Raw genomic sequence first — 21,563 nt, forward strand, 5'->3', positions numbered from 1 at the left:
GGGCATTTTTGAAATATTAAAAAATATCAGAGCATTTTTGAAAAATGACGCTGATTTCAAATTATTCGCGAGCCTGATCGATCGATCGATCCATCTGGATCTGTGAGCATGTGTCGCACGTGACAAAGATGTTCCCTGCGACTCCCGTTCGCCCCCCCACTCTTTCTTCTCCTCCATCAATCGCATCCAACAAGAGGAGGAGGAGGAGACGCGATGAATATGGGCGAAGAGGAAGACGAAGAAGAGCAGGAATATTCCTTCCCCTGTTACTGAGAATCATTCTCCTTCCCACATTTCCTCCCCGTGGGATCGCCGTGCTCGTCGCCTCCTCTCTCCCTTCCCGATCCGATCTGCTAATCTCCCCTCTTTCTTCTTCATCTCGATGTTTCCTCTCGTCTGATCGGTGCGGCATGGCGTCCTTCCAACCGCTCGGCGGCAGCTCCCGCGCCGGCCGCGTCCTCGGTCCCGCCCTCGACAAGATCATCCGGAACGCCTCCTGGCGCAAGCACTCGGACCTCGTCGCCGCCTGCAAGTCCGCCCTCGACCGCCTTGACTCCCTATCTGACTCCCCGGACCCTTCTCCGCTCCTCGGCATCCCTCCCGACGAGGCCAACTTTGTGCTCAACCCCATCGTCCTCGCCGTCGACTCCGCTCGTTTCAAGGTCGCCGAGCCTGCTTTTGAGTGCGCTCAGAAGCTTTTCTCCCACGGCCTCTTCCGCGGCGACATCCACCTTGAGGCCGACGCCGATGACGCGACGCCACGCTCGGCCACGTCCCGCCTCCTCGCTTCCATATGCCGTTGCGGAGGGACCGGCGACGAGGCCATCGAGCTCGCCATGCTCAGGGTCCTTATTGCTTCTGTCCGCTCGCACTTCGTGCTGATCCGAGACGAATGTTTGACCCAGATTGTGAGGAGCTGCTACAATGTGTACCTTGGCAGCCACAGCGGCTTCAATCAGTTGTGTGCCAAGTTGGTCCTGGCACAGATCGTAGTCATTAACTATACTAGGGTGGAGGCCGATGCCATGGATGTCAAAATTCGTATCGTCTCCATTGTTGACATGATTGATCTTTCAGACAGGAACTTGAGTGATTCGACTCTGGTACAGGCTGCACAAAATTTTATCAATGAGGCAATGGGAGGAAGTGACGCAGACCCTCTGCCTTCAAAGTCGTACAAGGAGGAGGGTTCCAGGCAGCTAGAATCAGCTAACGGGGAGGAGGCTATAAATGGTGGCGGATTGAGCACGATCAGAGAGAATGGCTTGTTTCTGTTCAAGAACTTGTGCAAGCTCTCTATGAAGTTCGCAACACCAGATAACCCTGAGGACCCTCTCTTGTTGAGGGGAAAGGTACTGGCGTTGGAGCTTCTGAAGATAGCAATAGAAACTGCCGGGCCTTTTTGGCGGGCAAATGAGAGGCAAGTGTTCTCATCCCTTCTTTGACTCAACTTTCTGCTTCCGCTTCTGATACTCAAGTTGATGCTAAAGTGCTACATGCCATATATCAAAGCTTAAGCCTGCTTTATTGGCTGTTTATTCAACTACACGACATTCTGATATGGGCCAGATTTACTTGACCATAACCAAATATTAAAAATGGTAAGAGACGGTAATATTAAAAGTGGCTTCAAAACTTCTAAGCTAACTGCGTTATGTTTCACACTAAACAATTTTTATATTCTCATATCCATGTTTGGAATCCACTGAAATAACTGAGAGCAATGAACTACATAGGGTGAGCTAGAACCAATACTATTTTTTACTGGTCATATAAGAACCAACAAGTGCTCCAAGAGTTTGCTGGTGCATGTCTTTGATTTTCGTTATAATTTATGTGAAGTCAAGAGTTTCAATGTTTGCATGATATTCGATAAATGATAAAGGTAACATAAGTAGTGATAATTGATGTGAGTGTTCATCATGAATGTTTATATCCTTTTGGTCCGTATGGAGTAAGGGAAGTCACATTTTTTCTTGGACTACTGATATTTGTACGTCCTTGCATCTACTTTTTCTTTCTCTTCACTTTTCTCCTTCTTCCTTCAACAAGAACTATCATCCTTATTTTTCATGTCACCAAGAATTTAGAATGCATATGCGAGTGAGGGAGCACTGGTGAAGTAACCACATAGTACATATGCGATATGTGTGTGTACTATGCAGATCTATAGACAATAATTATTTGAAAAATATAATATACAGACTTGTAGAAATGCAATTTGAATTATTATTAACTCATACATTACACGTTTACACCTACCATAACAACATATAAATAACATTTAGGTTTCTAACTTTCAACAATAAGCAAGACATTTTGTGTTTATTAAAAGAGCTTCAAACTGCATATGTATAATAAGATTCCTTAGAAAACATAATCATCGCTCAGCTCATTATGATAATGACATCGCGTTCCCTAATTTCAATCTATAATTTAACCAATTAATCAAAGCAAGCAATCAATATAAACAAATTTTACTCATAATTTAACTATGAAAATCAATCGTCCTAGGTAATTATTTATTCTATATAACTTCTTTTTTATATGAATTCAATCTAGCAGTATATATAATACAGAGCACATAACATATAATAATGCATGTTAACCAACCAGCTCAATCCATATAAACAAAAATTAACATATTAATCTATGAAATAGATGGACTATACTTCTTATTTGTTAACCTGGCAAATTTAGTTTGATCTTATTATAGTTTATGATCCAAATTCTGTTTGTCCTGGCATGAAAAGCTTGCAGTGCAATGTATGTGGTGTAATTTTTTTTTGGGAACTGTGGTGGTAGTAGAGGATTTGTGGTTATATAATTAGGGTTTTGTAGATATGTGATGTAAGCTGCAACTTTCCTCTTGTACCAATTTTGATATAATGAATTCTTCTGTCCTACACGTGGTTTTTTACCCATCTAGAATTTTTTTTATAAGTTGTGTATTTCTTATTTTCTGTTGGTTGCCTACTTTTAATATTCTTACTACAAGTCTAATCAATTTAACTTGGACATAACTTTGACTTTAACGAACTAACGATTGATTTAGAGACAACCAACATAATTCTCAAGTGCTTATAGAAAATGTAATGCTGTCCTTCTCTGCAAAAGCATCTGCAGCAGCGTAAGCATCCTTTGTGGAAATTTTTCTAAAACAATGTTTATGAGGATCTTGTTTCTCCCAAATAATTTGTTATTGCCCATGTTTCATTGATTATATAGGCAAGACAGGCTGAAATATTCACTATTTAAAGCTCTTCATTCTTGTTTTATGCAGGTTTCTTGGAGCAATCAAACAATACCTTTGCTTATCTTTGTTGAAGAACAGTGCACTATCAGCAATGAGTGTTTACCAGCTTCTTTGTACTATTTTTTTGGCCTTAATGTCAAAATTTAGACCTGCGCTGAAAGAGGAACTTGGAATTTTCTTTCCTATGCTTGTCCTGCGAATACTTGAAAATATTCTCCAGCCTAGCTTTTTGCAGAAAATGATTGTTGTCAACTTTTTGGAAAAGATCTGCCAGGACCCACAAATTATTATAGATATTTTTGTGAATTACGACTGCGATGTGAATGCACCAAATATATTTGAAAGGTAGATCATAAATCTAATGCATCAGTTAAAAAGAGTTGTTTTAACAAGTGATCCTAAATCTCTTTCTTTACCTAGCAACATAAGTGGATGGACTTGTGAGTGACATAATGGTGTTGCTTTTTTTCTTCTCATAATTCACTTTTAATTCCATCAGATTATTGCAGGTTTGTTAATGGGCTTCTAAAGACAGCTCTAGGTGTTCCTGCTGGATCAGTGACATCACTATCCACAGCACAGGATACCACATTGCGAAATGAGTCAGTAAAGTGCCTAACTGGGGTCATAAAGTCAATGAGTATATGGATGGACCAGCAGCTAAGAATTGGTGATTTTGCTCCTCAGAGTCTTGACAATCAACCTTCTGCAGAGATCCTTGCTGCTTTGATTGGTGAAGAAGCAGGTGTGCTTGACTATGATCTGAATTCAGATGCAAATCATGAGCTATATGATACTGCTACACTGGAACAGCGTAGGGCCTATAAATTGGAGTTTCAGGTGAAGTATTTCTTATTTTTATATAAGGATACATTCCATTTTTAATTTTTTTAGCCCTTGACTAGTGAACTATGAATGACATTAATAACTTTTATTTATTTTTGCAGAAAGGTGTTTCACTGTTCAATAAAAAACCTTTGAAAGGTATTGAGTTTCTAATCAAAACCAAAAAAATAGGTGCATCTTCAGAAGAAGTAGCTTCCTTTCTGAAAAATGCTTCAGGATTAAGTGCAACTATGATTGGAGACTATTTGGGTGATAGGGATGAGTTTTGTTTGCGAGTAATGCATGCTTATGTTGATACCATGAATTTTGAGGGTATGAATTTTGGTGAAGCCATTAGGTTCTTCTTAAGAGGCTTCAGATTGCCTGGAGAAGCTCAGAAAATTGACCGCATAATGGAAAAGTTTGCAGAACGTTACTGTAAATGTAACCCAAGTTCTTTTGCCAGTGCGGATACTGCATATGTTCTTGCTTATTCTGTGATTATGTTGAACACCGATGCACACAATAACATGGTCAAAGATAAGGTGTGTTATTAATGGCCTTTGGTATAAGGTAAATGCAGCTGACTAAAATGTTTAATCTCATTATCTTTGCAGATGTCAAAAGCTGAGTTTATTCGCAACAATCGAGGTATAGATGATGGCAAAGATTTATCAGAGGACTACTTGGGCTCCCTGTATGACCAAATTGTGAAAAATGAAATAAAAATTAGTGCTGATTTTCCTGCTACGCCAAATAAACAACCAAGCAGCATCAATAAACTTTTGGGATTTGACAACATTTTTGACTTGGTCCATTGGCAGCAAGCAGAAGAGAAGGCATTAGGTGCAAATGATTTGCTCATTAGACATATCCAAGAGCAATTTAAAGAAAAGAGTGGGAAATCAGAGTGAGAAAGATATTCAAATATTTAGGAATTACATACATGCATGCATTCTTATGTTTTCATATTATCTTTATTTTATTGGTGATTAGGTCTATGTTCTATGCTGTCACGGATGTATCAATTTTAAGATTTATGATGGAGGTTTGCTGGGCTCCCATGATGGCTGCTTTCAGTGTGACACTTGACCAAAGTGATGACAAATCTGCCACAACACAAGGTTTGCAGGGCTTCCGATATGCTGTGCATGTCACCTCAGTGATGCATATGCAGACACAGAGAGATGCTTTTGTTACATCTGTAGCCAAGTTTACATACCTTCACTGCGCTGCAGACATGAAACAGAAAAATGTTGACGCTGTTAAGGTGAACACTTTAGCTATCTTAATATATGGAGCTATATCTCTCTTTCTTTTAGAAGTTCGGCAGAACTCATATGTTATAGTGAGAGATGGTAGCATGTTGTATATATAGTGGTGTTTCTGTGGATTCCCTTTATATTGTCCTCTATGATTCTGTCTAATTTGACTCATATCTCAACTACTGATGTTTAATATCAGAGTAACCAGAAGGTTAATGGTTTGTTAGTGCTTTATACAGTGATACAGTTTAGGAAACCAAAAACTTCCTGGATTCTCTTTTAGCAATTGAGTTGAAAATTGTAAGTGGAGAAGCTGATCTTTGAATGCACTGATACATCTACAACATCAAATGATGCAGCTATATTGAATTACCTATAGGCCTGGGCTTGATCTTTCTAATACATATGTACATGTCCTTGTCATTTGTTGCTAAACCATACTTGCCAAATCATTCATCAAATGTGCTTTCTATGGGTTGATGTTTGTCAACTACTTTGAAACTTGAATAGATAAGGCTTCACATGAAGATGGAACACAATGATTTAGCTGAAAGACAGATCAAAGTTCTTAAGTACTATTTGTATCTTATGTTATGTTAATATTTTCTTAACATGCCTCAGTTTGACATTTTCTTTGAATAAAGTTGATAATCTAACCTCATAAACATCATGTCAGTTTTGAAGGATATAGATGTCTGATGGTAATATTCTAGTTAGGGAACATTGGATGTGGATTCATTCTTCTACCTTTGGTGTGCGTGTGTGTGCGCACACCAAAGTGCTCACGTGATGTGTTGCGTTAAGTTGTGTGGCGTAATGTGTGCAGCATAACATTCCTCTCTATACATATATATTCCAATTTTCCATATTTTGGCTGTATTTGTCATTGTTTTAAAAAACCCTCTATGTTAGTCGATTATGCAGCCCCATAGGCTTATGCAAGGATGTTTCACATTGCATCTACTGATGCTGCAGAAGGACTATGCTAGCAAAACCAGTTCTAGTTTATTAAAGCCCAAATCATAACAAAGTTAATATTGATTTGATTGAATCATTTTGCTGAATAGACAAACAAGAAGCATTTTCTTTCTGTTGCTTAGGTCAACATGAACAATTTCTTTTATATGGAATTAAACCCCACTTGTTAACATTTTGTGTTATATGTATTTGATTAGATTCATAAGCAAAAGGACCAACGTTGTGGATTGTTTAGGATGATTAATTTACTCATTAAGTGATACATGTAATTTTGTTTATATTGAGCACTTTAGATTGTAAGCATATTCTACTGTAGATGCATAGTCATATATGCTATATATTTTGGACACATGATGTTTTACCTTTATTGTCATTATAATTGATGTTATTTTGGTAAAAATATATCAACTTAATATCGCCCACATATATGGAGAGCTACCTTATATGCATTATGCAGTGGTTGAACTGTATGTCACTTGCGTGCACTTTTTAAAACCTTGATTTCCTTGATGCCTTAACATTATTTAGCACAAGAACGATAGTGTTTTGACTGCACTTTGTAGGTAATAGCAGAACCATAACTCAGCTTTAGATCTGAATCAGTATGGTTATATGTTTTGAATCTTCCTGTAATCCATCCTCTGTGTGCTATGGTAATATCAGTTTAAGTCTTGATTATACTAACGATAGTAGTTTAGAAGCTATTTTTCTGTCAATAGGCTATAATATCAATAGCCATTGAAGATGGCAATTATCTGCAAGAGTCCTGGGAGCATATAATTACATGTCTTTCACGGGCTGAGCATTTACATCTGCTTGGAGAGGGTGCACCACCTGATGCTTCATTATTTACAGCGCTGCTGACAGAAGCAGAAGACAACAAATCACAGAAAACACAGGCAGTATCTGTGAAGAAGAAAGGAAATGCTCTTCAAAATCCAGCTGTAATGGCTGCTGTTCGAGGGGGTACTTATGACAGTGCATCTGTAGGAATTAAGGCTTCAGCTTTGGTTACTCCAGATCAGATTAAAAGCTTCATTTCCAATTTAAATCTGTTGGACCAGATTGGTAGTTTTGAGCTAAACCACATATTTACTCATAGCCAAAGATTGAATGGTGAAGCGATTGTAGCTTTTGTGCAGGCTTTGTGCAAGGTTTCTATGACAGAGTTGCAATCTCCAACAGAGCCTCGTGTTTTCTGCCTCACTAAAATAGTTGAAATAGCGTAAGAGATTTTACTTAAAGTGGGTCTAAGAAATTTTTTCTGGACATATCTTGCTTTCTTCAACTAGATAACTGAACTTTCAAATCTGACCTTACTACATTTTTTTACTCATACAGGCATTACAATATGAATCGTATTCGGTTGGTTTGGTCCTGTATCTGGCATGTTCTTTCTGAATATTTTGTTTCAGTCGGGTTGTCAGAAAATCTTTCAGTTGCAATCTTTGTAATGGATTCATTGAGGCAATTGGCTATGAAATTTTTGGAGCGAGAGGAGCTTGCTAATTATAATTTCCAGAATGAATTCTTGAGACCTTTCCTGGTTGTTATGCAGAATAGTAGTTCTTCTGAAATTCGTGAGCTAATTGTTCGATGTATTTCACAGATGGTCATGGGTCGTGTTAATCATGTAAAGTCTGGATGGAAAAGTGTTTTCATGGTATGCTTGGATTTTTCTTATTATCTTTTTTCTACCTTTTAATTTGTTTTATTTTTCCACACGTCTCTCAAGGAGCACTTAAGTGATAACTGTCTTCATGGTGAAATATTGGATTAGGATTTTGCAAACATACTGAAGTACATCTGATATTAAAGATCTGTCATATTCTAGGTTTTCACTGTCGCTGCTACTGATGAACGTAAGAGTATTGTACTGTTAGCTTTTGAGACAATGGAGAAAATAGTAAGAGATTGTTTCTCTTACATAACTGAGACAGAGACCATGATATTCACAGACTGTGTTAAGTGCCTGATTGCATTCACAAATAGCAGATTCAACAACGATGTAAGCCTCAATGCTATTGCATTTATCCGATACTGTGCTGTTAAACTTGCAGAAGGAGGCTTTGTCTGCTATGACAAGAGCACTGAAGGTCATTTAGGAAATGGAGATGCTTTTGATGAAAATTTGTCCGAGAAAGATGACCAAACTTTCTTTTGGCTTCCTCTACTCGATGGTACACTTTCTGTGATCCCTTTTCATGCTTTCTTTACAATTAGGATGTAGTTTTTTCTAAGTTACATTAAACGTGTTCAGGTTTGTCCATGTTGACGTCTGATACTCGGCCAACTATCAGAAAAGGTGCTATGGAAGTGCTTTTTGACATTCTGAAGGACCATGGTCATCTATTCCCTCCCACCTTCTGGAACAATATCATTAAATCTGTAATTTACCACATGTTTAACAACACACAGGAAATAACTGTTCATGAAGTTCTGCTGCATGACTCTCAGTATCTTCAAGATAATTCATGGAAATCTGAAACTGATACATTGGCAGCAAAATGCTTGATTGATCTATTTGTCAGATATTTTGATGTAATCCGTTCACAGCTTGGGAATGTTGTGGCTATTGTTACAAGTTATTTGATCAGTCCCTACAAGCAATATGCTAACACAGGGATGGCTGCTTTACTGCATTTGACTGGTCACCTAGGAAGAAAGCTATCAGAAGAAGAATGGAAAGATACTTTGATAACCTTGAAAAATTCAACTGTTTCAACACTGCCTATTTTTTCTAGCATTACAAAAATCATGCAAGACATTGAAATTCCCAATAGACACTCTGATATGGAAAAATCCTCGGACAACGAAACCATTGAAGATGATGAAGAGAAGGCTAGGATGGAAACAACACCTTATGCAATTGTAAGAATGAAGAACTACATAAGCCTTCAACTCCAGATTGTACAGGTAAAGTTTTTTTTTTTTCCTTCTTACGACAATATGCTTGTTGACTTTTCCTTTTCCTTGAATTTTTTTTTATCAAGTGAATATACTGCAAATAAAAAAAAATGTGGCAGATACCTTCACTACATTCTATAACGAAATAACTAGAAACATATGGCACATAGTTTCACTTCAAGAAGTATGAAAATAAAGAATCTAAATCCTGTATCACTCAAATTAAAACTTGAGAACCTGCCAAATGAAAGATGCTAAAACTGAAAAATGAAAGGTCAGGTCACAGTTTCATGTTGCATCAACTAGATATATAAATAATACTTCACTTGAACTCAAGATTTTTGCAGCAGTAGAGTACAGGATATGCTGCTTTATATACTTGACACATTGTATCTGATTTATTCTTTAAAATTAATTGTGGATTTTCAATTATGAAAAATATGTCCATAGTTTATCAGAAATTATTAAATCATATTTCGCAATCTATAGGAAAATATGTCTTGACAGTTTTGTTAATGTGAACCTACATTTACAGCAATGTTGAAACATAAGATTTTCTAGGTTAAAGTAAATATATGAATACAACATTTTTATATAGTTAATTACAAAGAGATGTGTTATTAATCTTAGCAATGAAAATGCACTATATAGATATAAGGTAGGACAATATCTACTCTCAAAAGCATGATGGGACTGGGCCATTCATTTCAACACCCCCCTAAAGTTAAAGAACAAATTTTTAAACTTCTTGTCTCTGCATGTAAAATAGCTAGGCAAAGGTATGAAGGTATGAATATTTATGCATTAAAATTTGTGTATATTGTGTTAATCTTCATGGACATAACAACAATTCTAATGGAGTGCCAAATAAGTTCAATCTGTTTACTATGTTCACAAATCATCTGGCTGCTTCCAGTCTAAATGGTTATTTACTTTATTTATTTTTTCATGTTTATTCTCACAATTTTAATCCCAGTTAGTCTATCCAAATCATCTCATGAGCTGATAGAACTACTCTACATTATACATGGAATGACAAGGTATATATCAAGAGAAACTTAAGTACACTGGTATAGCAACTCAGCAAATATAAAGATAATCCAATCAAACATGCACTCAACCAGTGACAAGAAAAAAATCATACTACAACTAATAGTAAGAATGAGGTTATGCCTGAGATGATCCTAATATCTGTCAAACAATTGGTGTAGCAAGAAGAGTACCTCAACTAGTGCATGTTGAGGTCTACGATCCTACAACTATAAATTTCCGTAGTAATAAAGCAAAAGAAGGATGATGATACATCAGAAAATATATTACAAAATATCAGCAATCAAGGTTTAGCTTTTTAGATAAAGTTTAGCTTTTCGTTTATTGGTCTAACAAGTGCATTTTCCCATCCTGTGATAGCTGGAGAGTTCTAACTTGCTTGTAAGTGCAGTAAAAAAATCATGCATCTTCTATAGTCTAAAGGTAACTCCATATTTTGGGTCTTAATCTGGGGGATGTTTAAGAATGCATTACTCCCATAAGTAATTAGTAAAAACCTCTATTCAATTAAATACTTGCATTTACTAAGCTTGATTTGTGTATGTATTAGTCAAATTTCTTTTCTCATGCTTTATGTTTCAATTTCACCACTGATGACAGATATTAGTTCACTTATTTATTTATTTATTTTTCTGTTGATAGGTTGTAACAAAGGTTTATGAGGTTAACCGAAAGTGCCTCTCTGCAGCTCATGTTAGCATCCTATTGGAAATACTTACAACCATTGCGTCCCATTCAAGTGAAGTGCGTGGCCAAACTGCTATGCAGCTGAAGTTTCAGAAAGCATGCTCCCTGTTGGAAATTCCTGGTCCACCAGTTGTTCATTTCGAGAATGAGTCCCATCAGAATTTGCTTAAAGTCTTGCAAACTTTACTCATTGAAGATCGATTTCTGTCCAATGAGCTGAAAATAGAATCACAAGTAGTGATGACCTGTCAGAACATGTTCCAGATATACTTAAATTGTGCAGGAAAACTGACAGATGAAGATTCAGATATTAGACCAAAGCTACACTGGATAGTTCCTTTGAATGCCAATAAGAAAGAGGAATTGGATGCCCGGACTTCGTTGGTTGTTTTGTCCTTGCAAGTCTTAGGTAGCTTGGAGAAAGATTCGCTCAGAAGGAACCTCCGAATCATATTCCCATCATTAGTTAACCTTATAAGTTGCGAACACAGCTCCAGCAAAGTGAAGAATGCCCTCTTTGACATCTTTCATTCCTCTATAGGACCACACATAATGACCTTGTGATTTTTACACTATATGTATGTCATTGTTTGATATAGGTTTTTTTTTTCCTTCTCATTTTTTCTCTCCTTCACTCTGTTATATAGTCATTATTTATGGCCCACAGTGGTCTGAAGCTACCAAAGCATAACAAGGGCTTTTGCCTGCGAAGTTGTATCTGTGAAGTGAAAAGACAAATTTTGGCCACAATTTTGCTGTTGCAGTTGTTGCAAATGTTTTGCCAATAAAAAAAGTTTACAGACTGAGAGTGGTTGTCTTCAAAGTAGCAAGTGGTAGTGTTCTTGTGCTTTTAATTACTAGTATTGTTTTCCTGAAATATGTTTTAGTAGGCACTTTACCAAATCACTGCCACAATGAAGAGTTACCAAGTGCATCCCAATGTTGATTTTATTGGAAGTTATTTTGTCCAGTAGCGTTCATCAGTTTTTTTAGCAGTCGACTTTCAATTGTGGCATGATTTTCATGCAAAGCATTTGTTTATATATTAGGAGCATGAGTAGGTAAACTGATCTATTGTTAAATTTTATATTTTGTTGAGTAGATCAAATATGTATATATTTTTTCAAATTAGCTAAAAGCACAATTTGTGACTTCTATTCATTTGTGACAGAACAGCAACAAAATTGAGAAGTTGTTCCTTTGATTCACAATGGAATGTTTTTTTTTACAGTTTTTGCTTACAAGTGACAATCTATTGACATTTCAGTTCCTTTGGTCTTTGCACATAGGGATCAAACCTTGTACAATCTCTGAAGTAGTAGCATCGACCAACCACATCGGCATGCATGAACATGAGCTGCCAAAGGGTGATAACTAATTCGTCTCCAAACTATTGAGTCGCTGTAGTCTCTGGTTGAGCTCAGCCATGACGGCTGGTTCTTGTTTCTTCCTTTCCTTCGTGAAGCTGTTACTAGTCATGGAACCAATTTTGTCGAAAGTTACCTGTCAACAAAAAGAACAGGTAAAAGAGATGCAAGTTTGGTAGATTGATGACTGCATTCTCAGGTTAATTCTAACCAAAATTGTATGTAGAGTTGTATCTCTATCGAACTTCAAACTTAAACAAGTTATGTAGAGTAAGTCATTTTTACCCTCAGCAACCCATCAGGGTCATACATGTGATGGATGGTTCTTTGTAGAATATGAATAACCTCTCCCATTTGTTGAGCATTCAATATTACGTCTTCGTTCATCCGCAATAACATCAAATGGTTTCAAGCAATTCTTTGCTGTTACTCTTTTGTCGGAAACATCTTTAGTAATCGATACGTAAAGTGTATCTTAAAGACGGCCAAGGCGAGATGAAAAAGGACCTTGGCTCCCATATTGAACAACACATCCCAGACCCGCAAAGTCGTCTGAAATACTTCTGAAATTAGTCTGTTGGCAGAGTAGATAAGAAAACGGGTTTTACCAAAACTCTTTTCAGTCCCATGTCTGAACAAAGAATTTGAATGTTTCCTTGGAATCTCTTTTACCTCGGACGGCAAGCTCTTCGCGAAGAGACATAGGAACCATTCTGTGGCCGCCATAGTGACATCAAACCCTACAGCTTCCAAATTAGCAGCTATCCTGTAGTTCAAACAACATGAACTGATTGTGAATTTTGTTGCACTTAAATAAGCAACAATAGGATAGGAGGTGAAAAGCAATACATACAGACTTAGGCATTTTTTCACAAGAAGATCTCTGAAAACCCTTTGCTCGACATGACATCCCGAAAGGTTAACAATGTAGCAGTCACTAACTAAAACATTTTCCAGTAGGACGGTGAGCATCCAAAATGCATCTTCTTCGGTTTTCAATACTAGCAGCAGCAGAGCAGCTACATAATTTAGACCCTGCACAAAATTTCAGATATTGTGGAGAGATTCACCCAAACCACCATAAACTAAATTCCACTTACCTGGCAATAGCCAACATCTGAATCTCCGCAGAGATGCCTGACCTTCAGGGCTGTTCAACCATGGATGAGATTGAAATGCCCACGGGAGATCCTGCATAAATTCTCAAGAATCGATCGAATTAGCAAAACTACAAACTAAGAAAGCATACATTGTTCCTCAATGATGTCTTTCTGTGTCTAATTGGAATACAAGAACAGTTCAATTTCTTCTTCCTCTTTGGTTATTCTAAGGAACGAACAATTCTTCATTAAGGATATGAACAGGGGTGATTGCCATCAGATCGTATGTCAATCCAAACGAAGGGGAAAAAGATACAATTTTTATGATCTTTTTATTGATCAATGAGGTTCAGGAACTCACATGATCAATTTGTCGCGTGGCAGGGGTGATCTTCCCTTGCGTCGTCATTATCAGTTCACATGATCAATTTGTCGCGTGCCTGAGGCTGCTGCAGGAACCAGTTCACCCCCTTGTTCGCCTCCAGCTCCCACCAGACCCTACCCTGCCGCCACACCCTCTCCCTCACCTCGTTCAGCAGTCAGCACATTGACGTCGTCGATGTTCCCCTCCACCGTGAATCCGTACAGGTCCTCGAATTTAACAGGGAAGGTAGCTTCCGGAATTGAGGCGGCAGCGGTTGGTCTAGGGTTAGGATCCGCGACGGTGGTTATCCAGTAGGACCTCTTCGGAGGCGTCGCGAACGCCCGTCTTCGCTGTCCTCCAGAAATTGGTAGCGAACACCTTCGAAATCCAAAGCAAGTTCGCGTTTTGGAACGAGATCAAGATGCAAATGCTCGAAACAACAAAAATTGTATAGCAAATACCTGGAGATAAAAAGGACTTGTACATCTTTCGGCGATCAAGAAAAGTTGGAGCTTTTTCACAATTCGCCTCCGCAAGGTGGTATTTTGAAGCTCGGATTGGTGGGAGTGGATTGACAGGAGCTCAAAGATCGCATTTTTATAAGCATAAAACGCCAAATTGAAATCTTCCTCACCATCAACTTGTCGAGAGAAGGCAATTAACCGTAGCAAAAGAGAGCTCCTCTTCAGGCGACGAACTCCATCCTTTTGCGAGTTGTGGATCTTCCGACGGAAGGGGAGGAAGAGGAAGAGGAAGAGGAAGAGGAAGAGGACGAGGAAGATGAGAGGAGAGGAGAGAATTATGGCCGGCGAGAAACGATGGGAAGAAAAAAGGAGACATCACCGTGACTGCGACTTAGGTAGTTGAGATCTCAATGTCTACGAATGGACAAAAATACCCCTTGTTCTTTTTTGACACGCGACAAATGCGATCACAGCGTTGTTTTATCATGTGGCAAGATCGCAAAGGTGAAATATTAGTACGTAAGAAAAGACATTTATTTAATTTTATCAAAATTTTAACTCTAAATTTTATGATGATAATATTTCATATGTTAATTATTACATCCATCCATCCAAAGACATATATGACAAGATCTACATGAAGAATAAGCACAATGCTATATTCTGTATCAAATGTAGCATTAAAACTAAATTTTATCATTTTTTTGAATTTTTTTAATGAAAAACAACAGCAAAATTAAAAACTTCAATACTAAGTGTTAACCAAGTACGAGGAGTGAATTTAAAAGTTAGATTTAATTATTTAAGATTTTTTTTTTTAAAATATAGTTTGTTTAAGTTAATTTGTTGGATTTAAAAATTTTTAATTAGGTTAAACTGAATAAATAATAAACTAAATAAGTTGGATTTTAATATTTAATTGTAAATTAAATGAATAAAAAAGTCAAAATAGGATAAAATATATAATTATTGAAACACTTTCAATGAATTTTCATGTTTACTTATTTTTATGATATTATTTATCAAATCTCGTGTACAAATACTTTTAAATAAAATAATGTAACTAAATAAAAACATAGATATCTTATTAAAATAATTCATTCATTTTTATTATCTGTCAGTATTCCTAATAACTTTTGCGAAAAGTAATCCTTACTGCTGTTCATGTCATTAATAGAATTCCAACCTCACACAATTCATGTTTGTCACATTTTGAAAAATTGTATGGGTATGCTTTTGTTTATTCCTATTTATATGTTTTTTGTCGTACTTGCTTTGTCCTTCGTCCACATGTAGATCGTAATAAGTTAACCTCTTCGTCTGTTCTTTGTGTCTTTTTAGGTTATGATGTTAATAAAAAAGAATATCGTTATTTTGATCCTATTAGTCAAATCGTCATGTTGTGTTTCTTAAACCTATTTCATTTTTTTCTATTCTGACTAATTCACATAATAGATAAAATCAGAACTATTTTACATTGATCTTTCAATGATTAATTTTATTGAAAATTGAATTACTTAATATTTTATTAATTTAGATTGAATTAATTAATATTTTATTAATTTTATTAAAAACTTCAATCATTTTGATTTTTTTTATCTATTCTATTTCAATTAAATCGCTTCGGTCAGTTCTATTGTGAATAAATTGCTCAGCCTAAACAACGCACCGTTAAGGGCACTAATCTCTTTGTTATTTAATTTGCCGTCATCTTTAATTTCTTTCAATTTATTATAAAGTCAAAACTCTCAGCATTCTCATGGCGGGATTTGGTACGAACAAATCAAGAAGCAAAGTGAAGGGAGAGCTTACCGCAGGCGAAGAAGACGAGGACGGTTGAAAGCTAGTAACTTGTCACCACCTAGAAGGGTGCATAGATCGATGATGTATAAACTATTTCTTTCAGGTCCCTCAGCCAAACATACACGTGAGCATCTTGATGTCTCTTCTACTCAGCATCTTGAAGGTAAGGACAGAGTCTTTCCAATCTCCTTTTGAACCTTTTGATCTCCTCCAAGTAAAGCACTTTGAGGGTCTCTCCCTTACAAAATCTGCTAATTTTATGTGATATCCAATGATGAAAAAGTCTAAGATTAGGAGTGAATAAAAATTTAGTTAAACAGAATTAATCTACTAAACTGAACAATTTAAAAGTTCAATTTAGTTCGGTTATTTTGAATTTTTTTTTAAATATCAATTATTTTGGTTTAGTTTTGATTTTAAAATTTCTAATTCCATTAAATCAAATAAGTTGAATAAGCCAAATCTTAAATATCTACACTAAAAAATTTCTAATTGCGAATTAAAATTAAAATAGGATAAAAATATATAATTATTGAAAAGTTCAAGTAATTTGATCGAAAATTGAATTAATCAATATTTTATCAGTTTTATTTATTCAGTTTTATTAAAAAATTTATCGGTAACCTAATTTTAAACCGATTGCAATTCATGTCTTTCATCACCTTTTCGTGTCTACTAGTGACTAAGATTATACCAAATTCCTCCGCACATATGCACGCATTTGCACTCCAACATAATCAAGCACAAGGAAAAATTGGTTGACCAGAGCACCGACAAGTTTGGATCTAAGTTGTTGTATGCTTTGAGCTCCATCATCCCTCCCTTTTACTTTCTTCAGCATTTGCATGAGTAGCTCTATTCCCATGTAATCCTAGGCGCATGTATATACATGTTGGAAAAATCATTCTTGATTTACTCGTCACGAAAAATTTTATGAGCTAGAGTGCTCTAGCCAATCCCACCAATGCCAGTAATTCCAGTCTCCGCCCCTACATTGTAGGCCTTAACCTCCAATGAAGTGGTTGGGGTGAGATCTTATTTGATGATCTTGCAGCCATGGACAACACTAATCTCTTTGTTACTTCACTATCATTTTAAATTTCTTTTGGTCAATCTGTAAGTCTCTCAAAACTCTCAGCAATCTCATGGCTACAGAAACATGAGATTTTCGGCATCATAAACTATTTTTTTAAGTCCCTCAGCCAAGCATATACATGTGTGTCTTGATGCCTCGTCTGCTCAAGGTTGGGTCTGAGCCTTTCCAATCTTTCTCTTTTTGTTTTTCCTCATTCAAGCCAAGCATTACTCCCTCAACTAAATCGGTAAGTTTTGTGAAGTATATGAAAAAATATGGAATTAGAAACATCTCTCTCTTAATATATATAAATTACTTAAGTATTTCTTAAAACAAATAACTACTAAGCATTTGGTAATGATATCTCAGAATTTACTCTACAAAAGGAAATATTTAGCTAATAAAAAAATTAAATTGGAAGATCGGATTGTACTGTCATTGTCTTAAATTGATTCACTAGTCATTTTCTCATTCGTCTCATTACTTGTAAAATAGTTAAAATTTATGAGTCGAAATACTGCGCCTATAATCTAATGTACTAAGAGAAATACATGCTAAGTCAACTAAATCATATAAATTTACTTGTCTCTTTTTTCTTTTTTCTACCAGAAATATTAGATCAAGTCCTATTAAAAATTACCACATAATAAATTTAAGAAAATATATACACGTTATCAACTAAGTCATATAAATTTTTATTATACTAAGTCATATAAATTTTTAATATAAAAATTTAAATTCATATGTTATATATATAAATTTTTATATATATACTAAATCTTATAAATTTTATACATATAATAAAGATTTACATCCATGATTTATATCAATACTAAGTCAAGTTATAATTAATCCAATAAATTTTCTTAATTAAATAAATACAAATTCTAATTAAATTATAATTTAATTTAATAAATCTTCTTAATTAAATAAATAATTTTAGACTATAATTAATGGTGAATAAAAATTTGATTAAATCGAATTAATCGATCGAATCGATTGAATTTAAAATTTTAATTTAATTATTTTATGAATTCATTTTTTTAAAAATATCATTACATTCTGTTTGTTTTCAATTTTAAAATTTCTAATTAAATTAAACTAAATAAATCGAATAAGTCAACTTTGAATCTGAGAAATCCTAAATCCTTAATTTTGAATTAAGAATAGAAACTTAAAATTAAATAAAAATATAGAATTGTTAAAAAGTTCATTTAATTTGGTAACTACTATTTAATTGATTCTGTGATTTTATTAAAATGTTGATCATGAATTTTTAAAAAAAATATTTGATTTTAATTAAATCAGTTCCATCATTTTGATTTTGAGTCGATCTATCCCTCCTCAAAACCGTGACAATAGTTGTATGAATTGAATATTCAACTTCTTTTTTATTAAGAAAATGAAGTTCAATAAAAAAATTACTCTTTTTTACTTGAAAGATTGTCAAACTTAAGACACTGCAACTTTTAAAATTTTAGTTATATTTATTAATTATTGAAGTTAAAGTTAGAGTTAGCTACTAAACTCTTTTTTAATGAATGTTTTTAGCCTGTTAAATTATGGCATATTGCACCCTTCTAAACACAATTCTAATGATTTTGAATTTAATGCTTTTGATTTACTATACTTTAATAATTGAATTTGGACAATTCTAGGACCTTTTTTTTCTTTTCTTTTTCTATAACAATTTACACTAGAATTATATTTAATTAGGAAAAAATATATTAAAAATTAATATAAAAAAAATTAATCCATGGCATTCTGTAATTTTTTTTACCTTGGATAAATAATAAGAAATCGTCATCGTGCACATGTGTATAATAAAAGATATAAATATACGTAAATTATATAAAATAAATATTTACTATAAAATAATCAAATAACATTATTCAATACTGCTAGTACGAGTTATTCTATAAAAAATTTAATTCAAAAATAAAATAAAAGTTATGTTATTAATCATACCTCAAGTTACGTAACGAGAATGTTTATATCATCAAAAGAATCGATAAAATAATATACGTGATATAGAGATGGATAGAAACCGTTATGATTTTTTCCAAAGAATTGAAGAGATACAGATAGATTGATACGACTGTATTAATATACAGAAGAGCCAAACTAAATGAATTAATACGTTGTAATATAAAAAAAAAAAAAAAAAAAAAGAAAGCTATAGCAAAAAAAAAAGAGAGGGAAGGAAAGAACGATGAAAAATCGACAAGAATTTAGACAGTGAAAAAAAGTAATGCAGATAATAGAAATTAAGTTGTACATGTAATTTGAGAAAGATAAAAAATTAAAATTATTAATAAGGCTTGAAATTATTTTCAGTATAAATAACTTAATTTTGATCATTGAGATTTGATTCTTAAAAAATCCATACAACAAAAAAGCTTCAACGTGACTAATAGAAAAATTACTATGTGAACTTGAGATCACAAGCTAGAGTCACAAAAATAATCTGACAAGGCTACATAGAATAGATCCATATGACCGACCTTTTTTTTTTCCAGGACCTATATTTGCAGGAGCTTTATGTACCCCTTTATAATAAATAGAAAGAATGAAACGACAAACTATATAAGATGATGGTGCAGGTGTCAGTATGGATCGTTCACAAATCAGGAGACAAAAAAACATGAATATTCACCAGCAGATGAATCCAATAACACAAGGAATGATTCATATTCCAGCAAATTAAACAGATGCAAAACAGGAAGCATAAATAATAGGAGGAAAAAAGAAGAAAAACTCGACAAGGAAATGGCATCTCTTCCAGGCTCTTGAAACAGCAGTCCCATCTTGATCTTGATCTTATTTTCATCAATGCGGAAGTGAGAGTAGTCGTCCTATGTATCGTCAACTTGAGAATGAAAAATGAAACTTGGGAATGTCGTAGTGATGTCCCTGTTCACAAGATACAACGATAATATAAATTGAGAATTGCGAAACAATACTAGAGTTGATAACAATGCAAAACAAGAATGATGGAAGCTAGACAACAGCTTTATGTTTATATATTAGAGTTCAAACGAAGAATACATTTTGGTTATATGGCGCTCACAGTTCTTATTGTTGTCATCTACAAAATAAGCCCACTTGGTCGGTCAGCGAACAAACATGCTTTAGTGGTGGTTTTCTTTTTCTAAGAGAAAGAAGGATAAAAATCTCATCTTTGGGCTTAACGTAATCAAGTGGTTTCCAATTATGAAGTTTCTTTAGTTTAGGTTGGCCATGAGATCAAGAATCAGGTTAGATCTACAATCTTTGAATTATGCTGATGGCTTACAGTTATATCAAATCAGCCAGATCTATATATGTGACAAAGATGAGGATGGTACAATTACTTGAGGTATTGCAGTGTCATATTCTTCAAAAGGGATGGATGGTGCAAGACAAGATTGCGCCATTCCTCTTTGTCGATTTTCCCATCATTCTTGGTATCTGCTTCCTCAAAAGTCTGAAGAGGAGAAAAGGAGAAATAAGACATCGATTAAAATTGAGAAACATATCCATTAAAAGGGGACAAAAGTACTGGGCAAGATACCTCAAGTCAATCAGTCTAACTGGAAAATAAAATTGATACATCGTTACAACAAAGAACGAAAAGAAAAGGAAAATTTGTTAAATCCAAAATTGATTGTAGATTATGAACAAAATTATTCATCTTTCATCCAAGAAAAAAAAGGCTAATATGTTAGAGTTAATAGACAGAAGGAACACATGATCTAAACTTAACTGAAGGTGTGCATATTTTCAGATAGTAATATACTTCAACAGAAACATCTCATTTTTCAGTCCTACAAGAACTCTAATAAAACCTAATTTTTGTGCATGTATTTCTGGATAGCTTAGTGTTATCCCTATCTTGATCGACTAACAAAAATTTCCATTTTTAATTGAATCTTATTTCATCTTTCTCAATCTCAGAATTTCAACTGAAAGTTAGCCACCAGCATAAAATCTCAGATACAGATGCAATTATTGACGATGAAAGCAGAAAAAGTGAAACATAAGCAACACAAATCTAGAGGTGGCAAGGAACTCGAAAATATTGATCAAGCCATAGGATGTCAACCTTGTCAATGATGCTTTCAATGACATCATCAGAAAGATTCATTCCAGATTCAGCAAGGGTTGCCACTACCATTTGTTTTACCTGAATCAAATGCATGGGAAAAGATCTTATGAGAAAATCTACAGTACAAAGTTGCAATCAGAAGAAAAGATGCAAAATATCTATCTGAGGATAGAAAGTCAACTGTCATACAAATTGGCAAATCTTTACCACTGTAGAGACACGATTAGCAGAAAGATGTTTGAAATGCTAGGGAATAGCAGAGGATTTTATGATCATCTTATCCAAGCAAAATTTCCAAATATCAGTGTGAGGAGATGCTTTGTCCAATATCAAGT

The 21,563-nt window shown here is 34.8% G+C and overlaps 2 protein-coding genes and 1 pseudogene across 4 annotated transcripts; 1 reads left to right on the plus strand and 2 right to left on the minus strand.

Annotated features, from left to right (window-relative positions):
- Window positions 1-93: 93 nt before the first annotated feature.
- LOC121989691 (brefeldin A-inhibited guanine nucleotide-exchange protein 1-like) lies at window positions 94-11,774 on the plus strand. 3 transcript variants are annotated; one of them, XM_042543870.1, is made up of 12 exons: window positions 94-1,420; window positions 3,284-3,601; window positions 3,766-4,096; window positions 4,204-4,626; window positions 4,699-4,991; window positions 5,078-5,351; window positions 7,044-7,549; window positions 7,666-7,987; window positions 8,159-8,504; window positions 8,585-9,240; window positions 10,924-11,546; window positions 11,636-11,774. In XM_042543870.1, exons 1-11 carry the CDS (start codon window positions 129-131, stop codon window positions 11,530-11,532), a joined length of 5,370 nt encoding a protein of 1,789 aa, XP_042399804.1. In that variant the 5' UTR covers window positions 94-128; the 3' UTR covers window positions 11,533-11,546; window positions 11,636-11,774. The 3 variants fall into 3 exon arrangements, with proteins under 3 accessions (XP_042399804.1, XP_042399803.1, XP_042399805.1); XM_042543869.1 differs by having other exon boundaries at window positions 10,924-11,774; XM_042543871.1 differs by lacking the exon at window positions 94-1,420 and having other exon boundaries at window positions 3,434-3,601; window positions 3,756-4,096; window positions 10,924-11,774.
- Window positions 11,775-12,432: 658 nt separating this feature from the next.
- On the minus strand, window positions 12,433-14,285 carry LOC121991595 (annotated as a pseudogene).
- Window positions 14,286-19,771: 5,486 nt separating this feature from the next.
- Window positions 19,772-21,376, minus strand: LOC121990701 (calcineurin B-like protein 3). Its single transcript, XM_042544791.1, has 3 exons — window positions 21,226-21,376; window positions 20,495-20,607; window positions 19,772-20,054 (listed from the first exon to the last, which is right to left on the minus strand). The coding sequence occupies exons 1-3, from the start codon at window positions 21,319-21,321 to the stop codon at window positions 19,997-19,999; spliced, it is 267 nt and encodes an 88-aa protein (XP_042400725.1). The 5' UTR covers window positions 21,322-21,376; the 3' UTR covers window positions 19,772-19,996.
- Window positions 21,377-21,563: the final 187 nt, after the last annotated feature.

This window comes from Zingiber officinale, chromosome 6B (genome assembly GCF_018446385.1).
Source record: "Zingiber officinale cultivar Zhangliang chromosome 6B, Zo_v1.1, whole genome shotgun sequence".
In the NCBI taxonomy this organism is placed as follows: Eukaryota; Viridiplantae; Streptophyta; class Magnoliopsida; order Zingiberales; family Zingiberaceae; genus Zingiber; species Zingiber officinale.

Bases quoted from the DNA above. Each gene is read 5' to 3' on its own strand.
- LOC121989691 (XM_042543869.1), top strand. From the start codon at position 129: ATGTTCCCTGCGACTCCCGTTCGCCCCCCCACTCTTTCTTCTCCTCCA. The intron at 4,992-5,077 runs GTGAGAAAGATA...ATTGGTGATTAG, and splicing joins GAAAAGAGTGGGAAATCAGA to GTCTATGTTCTATGCTGTCA. The intron at 5,352-7,043 runs GTGAACACTTTA...TTCTGTCAATAG, and splicing joins AAAATGTTGACGCTGTTAAG to GCTATAATATCAATAGCCAT.
- LOC121990701 (XM_042544791.1), bottom strand. From the start codon at position 21,321: ATGCATTTGATTCAGGTAAAACAAATGGTAGTGGCAACCCTTGCTGAA. The intron at 20,608-21,225 runs GTTGACATCCTA...TCTCCTCTTCAG, and splicing joins TTGAAAGCATCATTGACAAG to ACTTTTGAGGAAGCAGATAC. The intron at 20,055-20,494 runs GTAATTGTACCA...TCTTGTGAACAG, and splicing joins ATGACACTGCAATACCTCAA to GGACATCACTACGACATTCC.